Source organism: Macaca thibetana, chromosome 11 (assembly GCF_024542745.1).
Source record: "Macaca thibetana thibetana isolate TM-01 chromosome 11, ASM2454274v1, whole genome shotgun sequence".
Lineage (NCBI taxonomy): Eukaryota > Metazoa > Chordata > Mammalia > Primates > Cercopithecidae > Macaca > Macaca thibetana.
Genome location: NC_065588.1, coordinates 52,199,971 through 52,213,473, shown reverse-complemented (window position 1 = coordinate 52,213,473; position 13,503 = coordinate 52,199,971). Strand labels below are relative to the sequence as shown.

At 46.5% G+C, this 13,503-nt stretch overlaps 2 protein-coding genes across 8 annotated transcripts in view; both read left to right on the top strand.

Moving 5' to 3' along the window:
• The window catches only part of SARNP (SAP domain containing ribonucleoprotein), a 238,725-nt gene that overhangs the window by 70,493 nt on the left and 154,729 nt on the right, over positions 1 to 13,503 (top strand). The gene's annotated exons all lie outside the window — the stretch shown is intronic.
• PYM1 (PYM homolog 1, exon junction complex associated factor) overlaps positions 1 to 13,503 on the top strand; it is a 233,812-nt gene that overhangs the window by 202,156 nt on the left and 18,153 nt on the right. For 3 of the 6 annotated variants that reach the window (XM_050749203.1, XM_050749202.1, XM_050749199.1), the window contains exon 2: positions 4,734 to 4,778. In XM_050749203.1, the coding sequence (XP_050605160.1) occupies positions 4,745 to 4,778 (34 nt within the window). In that variant the 5' untranslated portion in view covers positions 4,734 to 4,744. Of the gene's footprint in view, positions 1 to 3,932; positions 4,125 to 4,718; positions 4,779 to 13,503 lie in introns of those variants that run through there. The other 3 variants (XM_050749200.1, XM_050749198.1, XM_050749197.1) reach the window with 3 other exon arrangements.

The following is a 13,503-nucleotide window of genomic DNA, read 5'->3' as shown; positions in this document are numbered from 1 at the left end:
TGAATATGTCCTGGGCTTTGGACACATTTTCTCCATTTGCTGCGCTCCTCATCTTCTTCCCGCGCCGGCGGCAGCTCTGCTTCTATTTTCTCTTTCTAATCACTCACAGCCTCTCCCTTCACCCCAAACCTGGGAGGCCAAGATACCGGGCGGGCCGCTAGCAGAACAGCTCGGCAGCTGGGCACCCAACCAACTAGTCTCACTCTCTTCTGATTGCTGCCATCCTGAACTTCCCTGTCCAACTCCCTTCCATCCACCACTGACTTCACACTCAGGAGATCCCACGGGGGCAAGGCCAGAGTCCCAGACCCCACAACCTGACCAAACACCTCCCTCCTGTCCCGGGCTCCACCCTGCTTGAGACAATCTGCCCACCTTCTCCACGTTCCTCTCCTCCCTTTTAGACTTATTTTCTCCAGTCTAAGAACACCTCCTGTCAAGACTCATGTCCTCTCCTTAATTCTAGGGTGGAGGTTTGCACTCTGGTCTGTATCCACCCTTTCTCCACACCCTCATCCTCCCACTTTACCTGCTGGCCTTGGCAGGTAGCACAGAAGGCCCTGGCCAAAAGTAGGGAGTCAAAGGTCCTTTCAGCTTCTCCTGCCTGGAGTCTCTTCTAGAGTCATTAAGGCTCTTGGGGTCGCATGGCTGGTGGTGAAGGTGGTACAGCAAGGGAGAGAGATGGAGGCCTAGGGACTTACTGGCAGGAACTGGAGACCCAGGCATCCTGCTTACTGGCCCCGCCCTAACCCCTGTCTAACTCCCTCCTACCTTTCATTGAAAATGGGGCAGAGTAACAAAGCCTTAAGTTCCTGGAATCTCCTTCTTACACCTGGGGGTGGGAAGAAGGGGGAGGGGAGACCTCTGACTAGAAGGGTATATGCATGTGTGGGTATTGTGGATGCATACATACACACACCTGATATATACATATTTTTGGTGGGAGTTGGAGAGGAAAGGGAATTAATACATGAGGCCCTCTAGTGGAAACAGGGGTATCTAAGCAGTTCTTGATTGTTTCAAGACAGGCTTGTTGGAACAGACTCCTCCACATTTGCCAGAAATATAGCTGCTGAGTAATAGGGTTTGGGAGTATTGTTGTTGTATCTAAACTGGAGATTTCAGGCATAGGTTGAAGAGGGTCTCTTGCTCCTGTGCCCCTCCAGGTCTCACCCTCTCACCCCCAATCATAAAAAGACAAGGGCCAAAAGCCGGGCGCAGTGGCTCACACCTGTAATCCCAGCGCTTTGGGAGGCTGAGGCAGGCAGATCATGAGGTCAGAAGATCGAGACAATCCTGGCTAACACGGTGAAAACCTGTCTCTGCTAAAAATACAAAAAATTAGCCGGGCGTGGTGGCACGTGCCTGTAGTCCCAGCTACTTGGGAGGCTGAGGCAGGAGAATCACTTCAACCCGGGAGGTGGAGGTTGCGGTGAGCTGAGATCATGCCACTGCACTCCAGTCTGGGCAACACGAGTGAAACTCTGTCTCAAAAAAAAAAAAAAAAAAAAAAAAAGAAGACAAGGCCCTTGACACTCCCCATCCTTTGTCTTTACAGTATTCTCTTCACTGTTAGCAAAGCTTCATCTCTCCTTCCTCTATGACCTCCTTAGTCACAGTAAACAAACTTTTCTGAAGGCCTTTTATACACCAAGTCCTGTACTTAGTTCTGCAATACAAGCAAAAATATAGTCCCGTTTAGGGACTATACCAATGAGTGGTGCAATGTGTGTAAAGCCTCTCCACTCTGAGCTACTTTAAACAAACATACAATATAAGAATAAGTCCCCTGACACCTCTGCCTATCAGTTTTCTGTCCCTGGATCTGTCATTTAGAAATCTTGGAACGATATTAATCTCTAAGGCACTCAGCTTGCCTTGCAAATAATGCGTAAAGTAATGCCACCCTACGTATTACCTGTGTTTCTCACTCTATCGTCTTTAGATATGTTCCTAAATAAAGTTGAAGACACTCCTTTTAAGATAGTTTTTGGTACTTCAAAGTGGGGTGTAATGCTATCTCTCTCGAATAAGGAATAAGGTGGAATCAGTCTTACTCTAGACTTCTTTGTGTCTTCTTTAGGATCTATGCTCCATCATACCCCAAGTCAGTTACTGGGGGGTGTGGGTGGGGGAAGAAAAGCCAAGAAACATCTAAGGAGGCGTTTAATGCCTACAGTTCCAGGTGCTCATTTCTTTAATCAACCACATCATAAAAATCAGAAAGAAAGAAACCGCAATGAACAAAGGGAAAGGAAAAAACAACAGCCTGTTCTCCCCGGCCTTTTTTGCCCCGTTCCTCCTCAGGGTGGGGGGCCACATCCGGGGCCCAGGGTTGGGTCCCAGGCAGGTCTACTAAGCAGACAATTGAGTTTCACTTCCTGTCAACCCCAGTGCTGAGGCAGGATGTCTGGGGGTGGGAAGGGGGCCTAGGGTTGGTAGTGAACAGGGGCCACTTTAGGTTTCCCTCCTGCAGAAAGGTTTATTGAGCAGCCTCTGGAAGCTGCAGAGACCACTCCTAAGGTAGTTCAGTCAAGACCAACGTATCCCATTAGTTTGTAGACACTTCTTCCCACACTCTCTCGTCTAATGGTCTAATCGTAACAAGGTTAAGGACAAGATGTTAGACCCTGCAGGGTCTGAAGCACAATTGGTGAAAGGAGAGCAAGGGTTTAAGACCACAGTGTCAGAACACTTGCAATAACTGTGTATTGTACGCAAATACTTTTTATTTACTTATTTTGAGACTGAGTCTTGCTCTATCATACAGGCTGGAGTGCAGTGGCATGATCTTGGCTCACTGCAACCTCCGCCTCCCGGGTTCAAGTGATTCTCCTGCCTCAGCCTCCCAAGAAGCTGGGATTACAGGCACGCACCACTACACCCAGCTAATTTTTGTATTTTTAGTAGAGACGGGGTTTCACCATCTTGGCCATGGCTGGTCTCGAACTCCTGACCTCCAGTGATCCGCCCACCTCGGCCTCCCAAAGTGCTGGGATTACAGGCATGAGCCACCGCGCCCCGCCTGGAAATACTTTTTAAATGGGCTCCCGCTCCCCATCCCCAGACATTCTGAATTGGCCTCTAGTGGAAGTCAAGGAGATGGAGGACGGGAAGGAAGGCAAGCTGCAGCCCCCAGAAAACTTCTGAGGCCTAATTTGTCTTATAAAGGTCCTAGACAGAGTCTCACTCTGTCCTCCAGGCTGGAGTGCAGTGGCGCGATCTCGGCTCACTGCAACCTCCGCCTCCTGGGTTCAAGAAATTCTCTGCCTCAGCCTCTCGAGTAGCTGAGATTACAGGCGCCCGCCACCATGCCCGGCTAATATTTTGTATTTTTAGTAGAGACGGGGGTTCACCGTCTTGGCCAGGTTGGTCTTGAACTCCTGACCTCGTGATCCACCCGCCTTGGCCTCCCAAAGTGCTGGGATTACAGGCCTGAGCCACCGCGCCCGGCTTTAGTTTTGTTTTTTAAATGGGACATGCTGCCTAGTGTAAGAGGTAATCACCAATATTTACCTCCTCCCTCCTTCCTGGTTCCAGGGGTACTGCTGGATATTAAACTAAGTCAAAGTGGGGACATATGGAGGAAGGTAAAAGGATTGATAAGGAAAAAGCTATATAAGGGTGGAGCAGGGCAGAGTTGACACCTGAGGAGAAGAACCTGCAGCCGGGCCCCTCCCAGGCTGTAGGGGAAACAAGTTTAACAGAACTTAGCCCTGAAGGAACAACAGTTGCTGAAATGAGCGGCGGAGGAAAGAGCATTTGGGTTCGTCTGAATAGGGAGGTACGGGGCAGGGGAGGACTACAAATGGAGTGACCCTGCGGGACCGGATTATTGACGAGCTGCCCCGCTTTAGATCCTCAGCGGTTGGACGAGTTTAATTAGAATACTAGGTAGGTCCGCCCAGAAGCCTTTACCCTGCCCTCTGACCCTAGGGCCCAATCCAAGGAGGCTCTCAGGGTTAGGAGGTCTGGGAGAGAAGCAAGTAGGGCCCTCATCACTTCGCCGCCGAATCTCCGGCGCCGCCCAGCGGGGCAGAGCCAGGCCAGGGCCGCCCGCCCAACCTGGCCAGCTGCCTCTTCAGCCATGGAAGCTGCCGGCAACCCTGCGGCTACGGAGACAGGTGACCGACCCGTGGCGCTCTCCGCCTTGCACGCCCCTCCCGCGGGTCTCTGGAGGTTGAGTGGGGCGGCCGACAGCAATCGGCACGCGAATTCGACCTCCCCACCTTCTTAGAGAGGGTTACATGGGGTCTTCCAACCGTCCCCAGAAACACTTGTGCGCCCCAGTGCGTTCCTGGAGTTTGTCTGCTCCACGTCACCAAGCTGCTCTCAGGTCTGGGTGCAGGCCAAAGCCTGGATAGTCTTCCTTTCTTCATTTATAAGGCCCCCTTTTTGGGTGCAGGTGGGCCCTACGCCCTTTTCCCTCGCAGGTCGTGGACATACGAGGAGTTCCTGGGATGAGAGGGACTGTGCCTCGGAACTTCTCTTGGTTCCCCGAGGGCTGTTTTACAGGCAGCAAGCGCTCAATAATGGTATCGGTGGCAGTAAAAGAGCCCACGGCTTTATTTTATTAACTATTTCAGCTTCTCCCCTCTTCCTCCTCCTCCACCTCCGCCCATGAAATGGTGCACTCTCCCTTTAAGACTAAGATGGTGGCTTGCTACGATCGGGACTCCACTTCCGGTGGGTAGGGGGGCGGGACCCCAGCCCGCTCACGCCGGAAGTGGTTTGCGTTTTCAAGATGGCGACTCCCTATGTTACTGACGAGACCGGCGGTGAGTGCGGGAGGCGCGGAGCCGCTTCTCCCCGGGCTCTCGGGGCAGGGGTTCGGACTTGGAAAGGGGTCTGTGCCCCGCCCATCCCGGGGCCCCTCCTTTGCCCCGCCCCCCGGACCGCCTTCCCCATTCATTCTCTCCTGCGGGGTGTCTCCTGCGCCCCCTTCTGGTCTCGTGTTTGGGGGTCTCTGCTTCCGGTCACCCAAACCCTGGGGTCCTTCAGTGCTGGTCCCTGCTTCAGGACCCTCACGGGCCCTTAGCTTTTCTCCAGCAGTTGGAGCACTCATATCTCTTATAGGTTCTTCATCCTTGGGGACTCCTACACTCTCAGTTCCCTCCAATTCCTGCCCTCCTACTTTTCCCCTCCCCCATCTCAGCTATACTTGCTTTCTGCCCTACCTCAGTCCCATTTTCATTATTTTTCTCGAAGCGGTATTTGCTGAAGACCTTCTCGTTTCTACATAGTACTTTTTCCTCTCCCTTATCTTCATCTGTTGGGTCACTGAGGTTTAGAGGTGTGAAGGGAAGAGGACCCTAATATAACTTTCAGCTTGAGTTTTCTCCCTGATGGAGCCACCCTTCGCTATCTTATCCTGTGATGGTGATAGAAATGGAGGGGTCTAAGGTGGGAAGAGGCAAACAGGAAAGTGTCTAGTGGCTTTTCTCCGAAGCCCTTTGACAAGTGAATAAAACCCACTCTTCCTTCTGGCTAAAGAATTTCCAGCCTGGCTGGTCGAGATGCTGAAGTGTCTGCTGTGTATGTGAGGTGTATGTGTTGGAAACGGAGAATCACAGCTTTTATCTTGGTTTTGTCCCTTCCTAATGACCTCATCTTTAGAAAAATATGCGTAGTAGTAATAGCTACTCAATGATGATCAAATAATATATGTGAAAGCAATTTACAAAATGCTGTGCAAGTGCAAAGTGTTTCTGTTTTTGTAGCTCTCATATGTGTAGTCTGTAGAAGCAACACTGTGCCTGTGCCTTGGTACACACGGTCTGTTTTAAAATGTGCCATTTTGCTTCTTGCTCTGCTGCTTTCCATGTTCCTTACACTTCTTCCACCTGTCTTATGGTACCTGATGACAACCCAGGTTGCTGCTACTTCTCCCCAACCTCACAATTTAAAAGTGGTACTACCTCTTTCCTTCTGTTCTCTACCCAGTAGCTCCTTCATGAATTACCAATTTTTAATGTGTGCTTTGAAAATACTACTTATCCAGTATATTTCTCTTTACTCTTAATCATTTTCTTTACCCTGACTCCGTGAAAATCCAGGTATGACATCTCACCCTACCTTGCCACTAAAAGCTGTTTTCTGTTTTTAGTGACTATGTGGAAGAGAAGAAGGAATAAACTGCTTTTTTGTTTTCCTTTACTATGTCCAGATCGTTGATCTACCACTGTCACTAATCCTCATGGAAGGTATTGCCATGCAATTATAGCAGTTTCTGTAAAACTTTAGTGTCATCATTTACTGCCCACAAGGACCCAGACCTATTGCATATTTTTTTCTCTCCTCTTTTTCTTGCTGTCATTTTCAGTGTCTCCAGCACCATTGGAATACTCTGATCTCATAGTTCCTCAGCATGAGACGGTCGACTTTGCTTTGTATTTTCAAACCAGTTGCATATCAGAATCACTACAACCTGGATCTCATCTAGGACACCACTTTTTCTTCAGGTGCTCCCCATCACTTTAGCCTCCTTATCAGTCACTTATTTCACTATCTTAAACCCTCAGGATCAGCTTTGTGTCCTCAGGTTCTCTGGTTCTTGACCTTTCCATTTCATTGAATCTGTCAGTACCTTATGGCCTTTGGTGCTGCCCAGCTAGACCTCTGTGACCAGCCCCTTTGATAATATCCTCTTGCTTTCTTTATTCATTTTGATTTTCTATACTAAGCAGGCACTTCTGTTATCTCTAATGATGGCTATGATTAGAGATGTTTTCTTGGCTTCTGCTTCTAGGCCACAGCATGTTGCTAGAGAAAAAGTACAGAAGCTATCAGATTCAATATAACTTAATATAACTTCTGCCAAGATCATGGCTTCTAATCATTCTTTTCTTTTTAAAACAATTTTTTGCTAGGCGCGGTGGCTCACGCCTATAATCCCAGCACTTTGGGAGGCTGAGGTGGGTGGATCAACTGAGGTCAGGAGTTCAAAACCGGCCTGACCAGTATGGTGAAACCCCATCTCTACTATAACTACTAAAATTAGCTGGGTGTGGTGGCGTGGTGGTGTGGGCCTGTCATCTTAGTTACTTGGGAGGTTGAGACAGGACAATCGCTTGAACCCAGGAGGCAGAGATTGCAGTGAGCTGAGATCGCGCCACTGCACTCCACTCTGGGCGATAGAGGGAGACTCTGTCTCAAAAATAAATCAATAAATAAAAATTTAAATTTATTTTTTATGTTCTTCCATAGCTGTTTTCCCCAAACTTTTCCAGCTCTGTGTGACCATCCCTTTTAATTCTCCTTTTGGCAGATGACTTCATTTTTATTTTACTGAAAAATCAAGGCCTATCATTTTTGTTTCCTTTTTCTTCATAGCAAGATTTTGTTTGTTTCTTTCTTTTTTTAAAATGTAGGGATGCAGACTTGCTATGTTGCCCAGGCTGGTTTTGAACTCCTGGCCTCAAGTGATCTTCCCACCTCAGTCTGCCAAAATGTTGGGATTACAGGTGTGAGCCTGCACCTCTCCCCAGATTTCTTGAATGTGAAGAAATTTACTCCTGATATTTCTGTTTCCTTGTTGCCTATTTGTTTCTTAACTCTTTGCAGCCATTATTTCTAGCACTACCCTCTCTCGAGTTGCCTATCCCTTTTTCTAATTGTTTGGTGAATATCTTCACTCTTGGATGTACTGTTATACCTCAAATCCAACCTGACCAAAACCAGTATCACAGTATCAGTTTTTCCATCACTTTCTGTTAAAGGCACCATTGTTCTAGCCAACCCAAGATAAACTTTTGTGTTGTTTCTTTTTTTTTTTTTGAGACAGAGTCTCACTCTGTCTCCCAGTAGCGTGATCTCAGCTTACTGCAACCTCTGCCTCCCTGGTTCAAGCGATTCTTCTGCTTCAGCCTCCTGAGTAGCTGGGATTACAGGCGCGCATCACCACGCCTGACTAATTTTTGTATTTTTAGTAGAGGTGGAGTTTCATCATGTTGGTCAGGCTGGTCTCGAACTCCTGACCTCCTGATCCACCCGCCTCAGCCTCCCAAAGTGCTGGGGTTACAGGTGTGAGCCACTGCGCCCGACTGTTTCTTTTTTTAATATTCTAACTATACTTGATTTTTTAGAACACTTTTAGATTTATAGAAAAATTGAGAAGATGCTACAGAGATTTCCCATATACCCTATACTCGGTTTCCCCTATAACTGTCATCTTACATTAATATGGTACTTTGCTTTTAATTAATGAAGCAATATTGATATATTATTATTAACTAGAATCCATACATCATTTCATTAGTTTTTTTTTCAGACAGGGTCTGCTCTGTCACCCAGGCTGGGGTGCAGTGGTGCAGTCACCATTTACTGTAGTCTTAACTTCTGGACTCAAGTGATCCTCCCACCTCAAACTACTGAGTAGCTGGGGCTACAGGTACACACCACCACTCCTGACTCATTTTTGTATTTTTTGTAGAGGTACAGTCTTGCTCTGTTGCCCAGTCTGATCTCAAATTCCTGGGCTCAAGTGATCCTCACGCCCTGGCCTCCCAAAGTGCTGGGATTATAGGTGTGAACCATCACACCTGGCTGATTTCCTTAGTTTTTACTTAATTTATTATTTATTTATTTATTTATTTATTATTTTTTTGAGACAGAGCTTTGCTCTTGTTGCCCAGGCTGGAGTGAAATGGCGAGATCTCGGCTCACCGTAACCTCTACCTCCCGGGTTCAAGTGATTCTCTTGCCTTAGCCTCCCAGGTAGCTGGGATTACAGGTATGCGCCGCCTTGCCCAGCTAATTTTGTATTTTTAGTAGAGACGGGGTTTCTCCATGTTGGTCAGGCTGGTCTCGAACTCCAGACCTCAGGTAATCTGCCCATCTCAGCCTCCCAAAGTGCTGGGATTACAGGTGTGAGCCACCATGCCTGGCCTTTTTACCTAATTTTTTTGTTGTTGTTCCAGGATCTTATCCAGGGTACCACATAATATTTAGTTCTCATGTCTCTCTAAGCTCCTCTTGGCTGTGACATTTTCTCAGGCTTTCCTTGTTTTCGATGACCTTGAGTTTTGAGGAGTACTGGTCAGGTATTTTGTAGGATGTCCTTCTGTTGGAATTTGTCTGATGTCTTTCTCATGATTAGATGTGGGGTATATGTTTTGGGGAGGAAGACCACAGAGGTAAAGTGACATTTTCATCACATCATATCAGGGTACATAGAATCACAGTGATTTTTTACTGTTAATTTTTTTGATTTTTTGAGACAGAGTCTTCCCTCTGTTGCCCAGACTGGAATGTGGTGACACTGTCATGGCTCATTGAAGCCTTGACCTCCCAGGCTCAATCGATTCTCCCACCTCAGCCTCCTGAGTATCTAGGATCACAGGCGTGTGCCATCATGCCTGGCTAATTTTTTTTTTTTTTTTTTGGTAAAGATGGGATCTCACTATGTTGCCCAGGCTGGTCTTGAACTCCTGAGCTCAAGGTATTGTCCCCCTTAGGCCTACCAAAATTCTGGGATAACTAGGCATGAGCCACTATGCCCAGCCTGTTAGTATTGACCATGATTATCTGGCAGAGATATTGTTTGTAAGGCTTCACTGTAAAGTTACGCTTTACCCCCTTCCTTTCCATACTGTAGGGAAGTCACTATTCCTAGCCCATGCATGAGGAGTAGAGAGTTGTGCCTCCTTAAAAAAAGAGATTAAGGGCTGGGCATGGTGGCATATGCCTGTAATCCCAGCACTTTGGGAGGCTGAGGCTGGAGGATCGCTTGAGGTCATCCTAGGCAACATAGCAAGACCTTGTATCTACAAAAAGATTAAAAAAAAAAAAAAATGAGCTGAGTAAGATGGCACACACCTGTGGTCCCAGCTGCTCAGGGAGCCTGAGGGGGGAAGATTGTTTGAGCCAGGGAGGTTGAGGCTGCATTGAGCCGTGCTTGTGCCACTGTACTCCAGCCTTGGTGAGAGTGAGACCCTATCTCAAAAAACAATAAAAAAAAAAAACACATTATTTGGCATTCTTCTGCCCAGATTTTTTTCTTTCCCCTTGTTTGTTTATTAATTTATGTATATCAATATGGACTTACAGATGTTTATTTTATATGGTAGGTTATAATCCAATACTATTTTATTTGCTTTATTGCTCAAATGTTCCAGTTTTGAACATTGGGAACCCTTTCTATTTTCTTACTTGGCCCATCTCCCTTTGACATTCGCCATCATTGCAGGTTATGGTTTTGTTCTCTGCTCCAGTCCTATGGTCTGCCATTTCTCTAAGAAGCCCTTGTTCTTTTTACTGAAGAATAATGTTAGAAACTAAGATCTGATCACTAGGTGTTTTTATTTGTATGGGAGTATTTTTTTTTTTAAATTTATGGGAGTTTTATTTTTTTATGATTATTTTTATTATCATCTTTTACTTCTCTCTTGCCCTCCTCACGTATATCATTTATCAAAATATCATTCTTTTATTCCTACTGCTATTACCCTTATCCCATCTTCAGTACTTGTTAGCTATATAACCTTGGGAATCTAAGTCTTAGTTTTCTCGTCATTGAAATTGGAATAACTCCTGCAACACAGGATTATTATAAGTATTAAAATTTAAAATAATTTGCATGTTTGGCACATAAAAAGTGTCCAACACATTGTTCTGTAATTCTTACTATTATGTAAGGGTTATTGTGTGGGTTAGAAGAAATTACTATATACGGCCAAGTACCAGGCATAGTGTACTTGGGCCATTCTAAGTGCCTGCTAAAATTCTAGTTTCTGTTGTCCTGCAAATATTACTGTGACCTCCTAAACTGGTCATCCTATTTCCAGTCTCTCTCTTGTTTCATTTCTTCTGATACACTGCTACCAGATTACTGCTCCTTAAGTACAAATTTAGTTATGTAATTTTTGTTCAATATTAATTCATCAACCCAGAGTCTGCTGTTATATTTGGCATATATCTTTCTAAACTGTTTTAAACATAGCAGAATCAGATGGTATATACATTTTTATATCTTGCCTTTTCATTTAGCCTTATGAGGTAAATGTTTTTCCTTGCTATTAAAAACTCTGTAAACATCTTTTTTTTTTTTTTTTTTTTTTTTTTTTTTTTTTTTTTTTAGACGGAGTCTCGCTGTGTCTCCCAGGCTGGAGTGCAGTGGCGTGATCTCGGCTCACTGCAAGCTCCGCCTCCCGGGTTCACGCCATTCTCCTGCCTCAGCCTCCCAAGTAGCTGAGACTACAGGCGCCCGCCACCACGCCCGGCTAGTTTTTTGTATTTTTAGTAGAGACGGGGTTTCACCATGTTAGCCAGGATAGTCTCGATCTCCTGACCTCGTGATCCACCCGCCTCGGCCTCCCAAAGTGCTGGGATTACAGGCTTGAGCCACCGTGCCCGGCCAAACATCTTTTAAAATACTGGCAGAGTGTTTTATAGTTTGGGCATGCACCTTATCTTACCTTTCTTCTGTTATTGGACCTGTAGATTGTTTTCAGAATTTTTTTTTTTTTTTTTTTTTTGAGACGGAGTCTCGCTCTGTCACCCAGGCTGGAGTGCGGTGGCGCAATCTCAGCTCACTACAAGCTCCACCTCCCGGGTTCACGCCATTCTCCTACCTCAGCCTCCCCGAGTAACTGGTACTACAGGCGCGCGCAACCACACCCGGCTAATTTTTTGTATTTTTAGTAGAGACAGGGTTTCACCGTGTTAGCCAGGATGGTCTCGATCTCCTGACCTCGTGATCCGCCCACCTTGGCCTCCCAAAGTGCTGGGATTACAGGCGTAAGCCACCGTGCCCGGCCCATAGTGTTCTTATAATAAAAATTCTGGGCTGGGTGTGGTGGCTCACGCCTGTAATCCCAGCACTTTGGGAGGCTGAGGTGGGCAGATCACGAGGTCAGGAGATCGAGACCATCCTGACTAACACGGTGAAACCCTGTCTCTACTAAAAATACAAAAAAATAGCTAGGCGTGGTGGCGGGCGCCTGTAGTCCCAGCTACTTGGGAGGCTGAGGCAGGAGAATGGCGTGAACCCGGGAGGCAGAGTTTGCAGTGAGCTGAGATAGTGCCACTGCACTCCAGCCTGGGTGACAGAGTGAGACTCCGTCTCAAAAAAAAAAAAAAAAAGGAACACTATGAATGTTTTTGTGCATGCATCTTTGTCTGCACTTAGGGTTATTTTCTTTTTCTTTTCTTTTCTTTTTTTTTTTTTTTGAGATGGAGTCTCGCTCTGTCACCAGGCTGGAGTGCAGTGGTGTGATCTCTGCTCACTACAATCTCCACCTCCTGGGTTCAAGTGATTCTTCTGCCTCAGCCTCCTGAGTAGCTGGAATTACAGGTGTGCACCCCCATACCCGGCTAATTTCTGTATTTTTAGTAGAGATGGGGTTTTACCATGTTGTGTAGGCTGATCTTGAACTCCTGGCCTCAAAGGATCACCCATCTCGGCCTCCCAAAATGCTAGAACTACAGGCTTGAGCCACCGTGCTCGGCCTGATTTTTTAAATTATCTGTAAGATGAGGTCAGGCTGTGTTTCCCAGGCTGGTCTTCAACTCCTGGGCTCAGGCGATCCTCTCACCTCGGCCTTCTGAAGTGTTGGGATTATAGGCATGAGCAACTAGTTTTTCTTTTCCTTTTTTTTTTTTTTTTAAAGAGACAAGGTCCTGCTCTGTTGCCCAGGTTAGAGTGCAGTGGCACAGTCATACCTTGCTGTAGTCTCAACTGTTGGGGTCAAGCAATTCTCCTGCCTCCGCCTCCTGAGTAGCTAGTACTAGTACTACAGGCATACGCCACCATGCCCGGCTAATTTTTGAATTTTTTTATAGAGCTATGCTGCCCAGACTGTTCTCAAACTCCTTTTTACAAGCAGTCCTCCCACCTTGGCCTTCCAAAGCGGTGGGATTACAGGCATGAGCCACTGCACCCAGCCTAGTTTTTCTTTTATCTTTTTCTTTTTATTTTGAGACAGAGTCTTGCTCTGTCTCCAGTCGCCCAGACTGGAGTGCAATGATGCCATCTCTGCTCCGCCAACCGGGCTCAAGCTATTCTCCTGCCTCAGCCTCCCAAATAGATGGGATTATAGGCACGTACCACCATACCCAGCTATTTTTTTGTATTTTTAGTTAGAGACGGGGTTTCACTGTGTTGGCCAGGCTGGTCTCGAACTCCTGACCTCAGGTGATCTGCCCTTGGCCTCCCAAAGTGCTGGGATTACAGGCGTAAGCCACCATGCCTGGCCCCCAGCCTAGTTTTTCTAAGCACATATGCATATATAACATAATGTAAAGTGATATATTTGGAATTGTACTGTTAAGATTGGCTGTTATTTTCCAAAATATGAATCCTTGAAACACCTAGTAGTCCTCTGAGATGTGGCACAAAATAAATAGCTAAAATAGAGCCGGGAGCGGTGGCTCACGCCTGTGATCTCAACACTTTGGGAGGCCGAGGCGGGTGGATTGCTTGAGCCCAGGAATTCAAGACCAGCCTGGGCAACATGGCAAAACCTTGTCTCTACTAAAAATACAAAAAATTAACTGGGTGTGGTG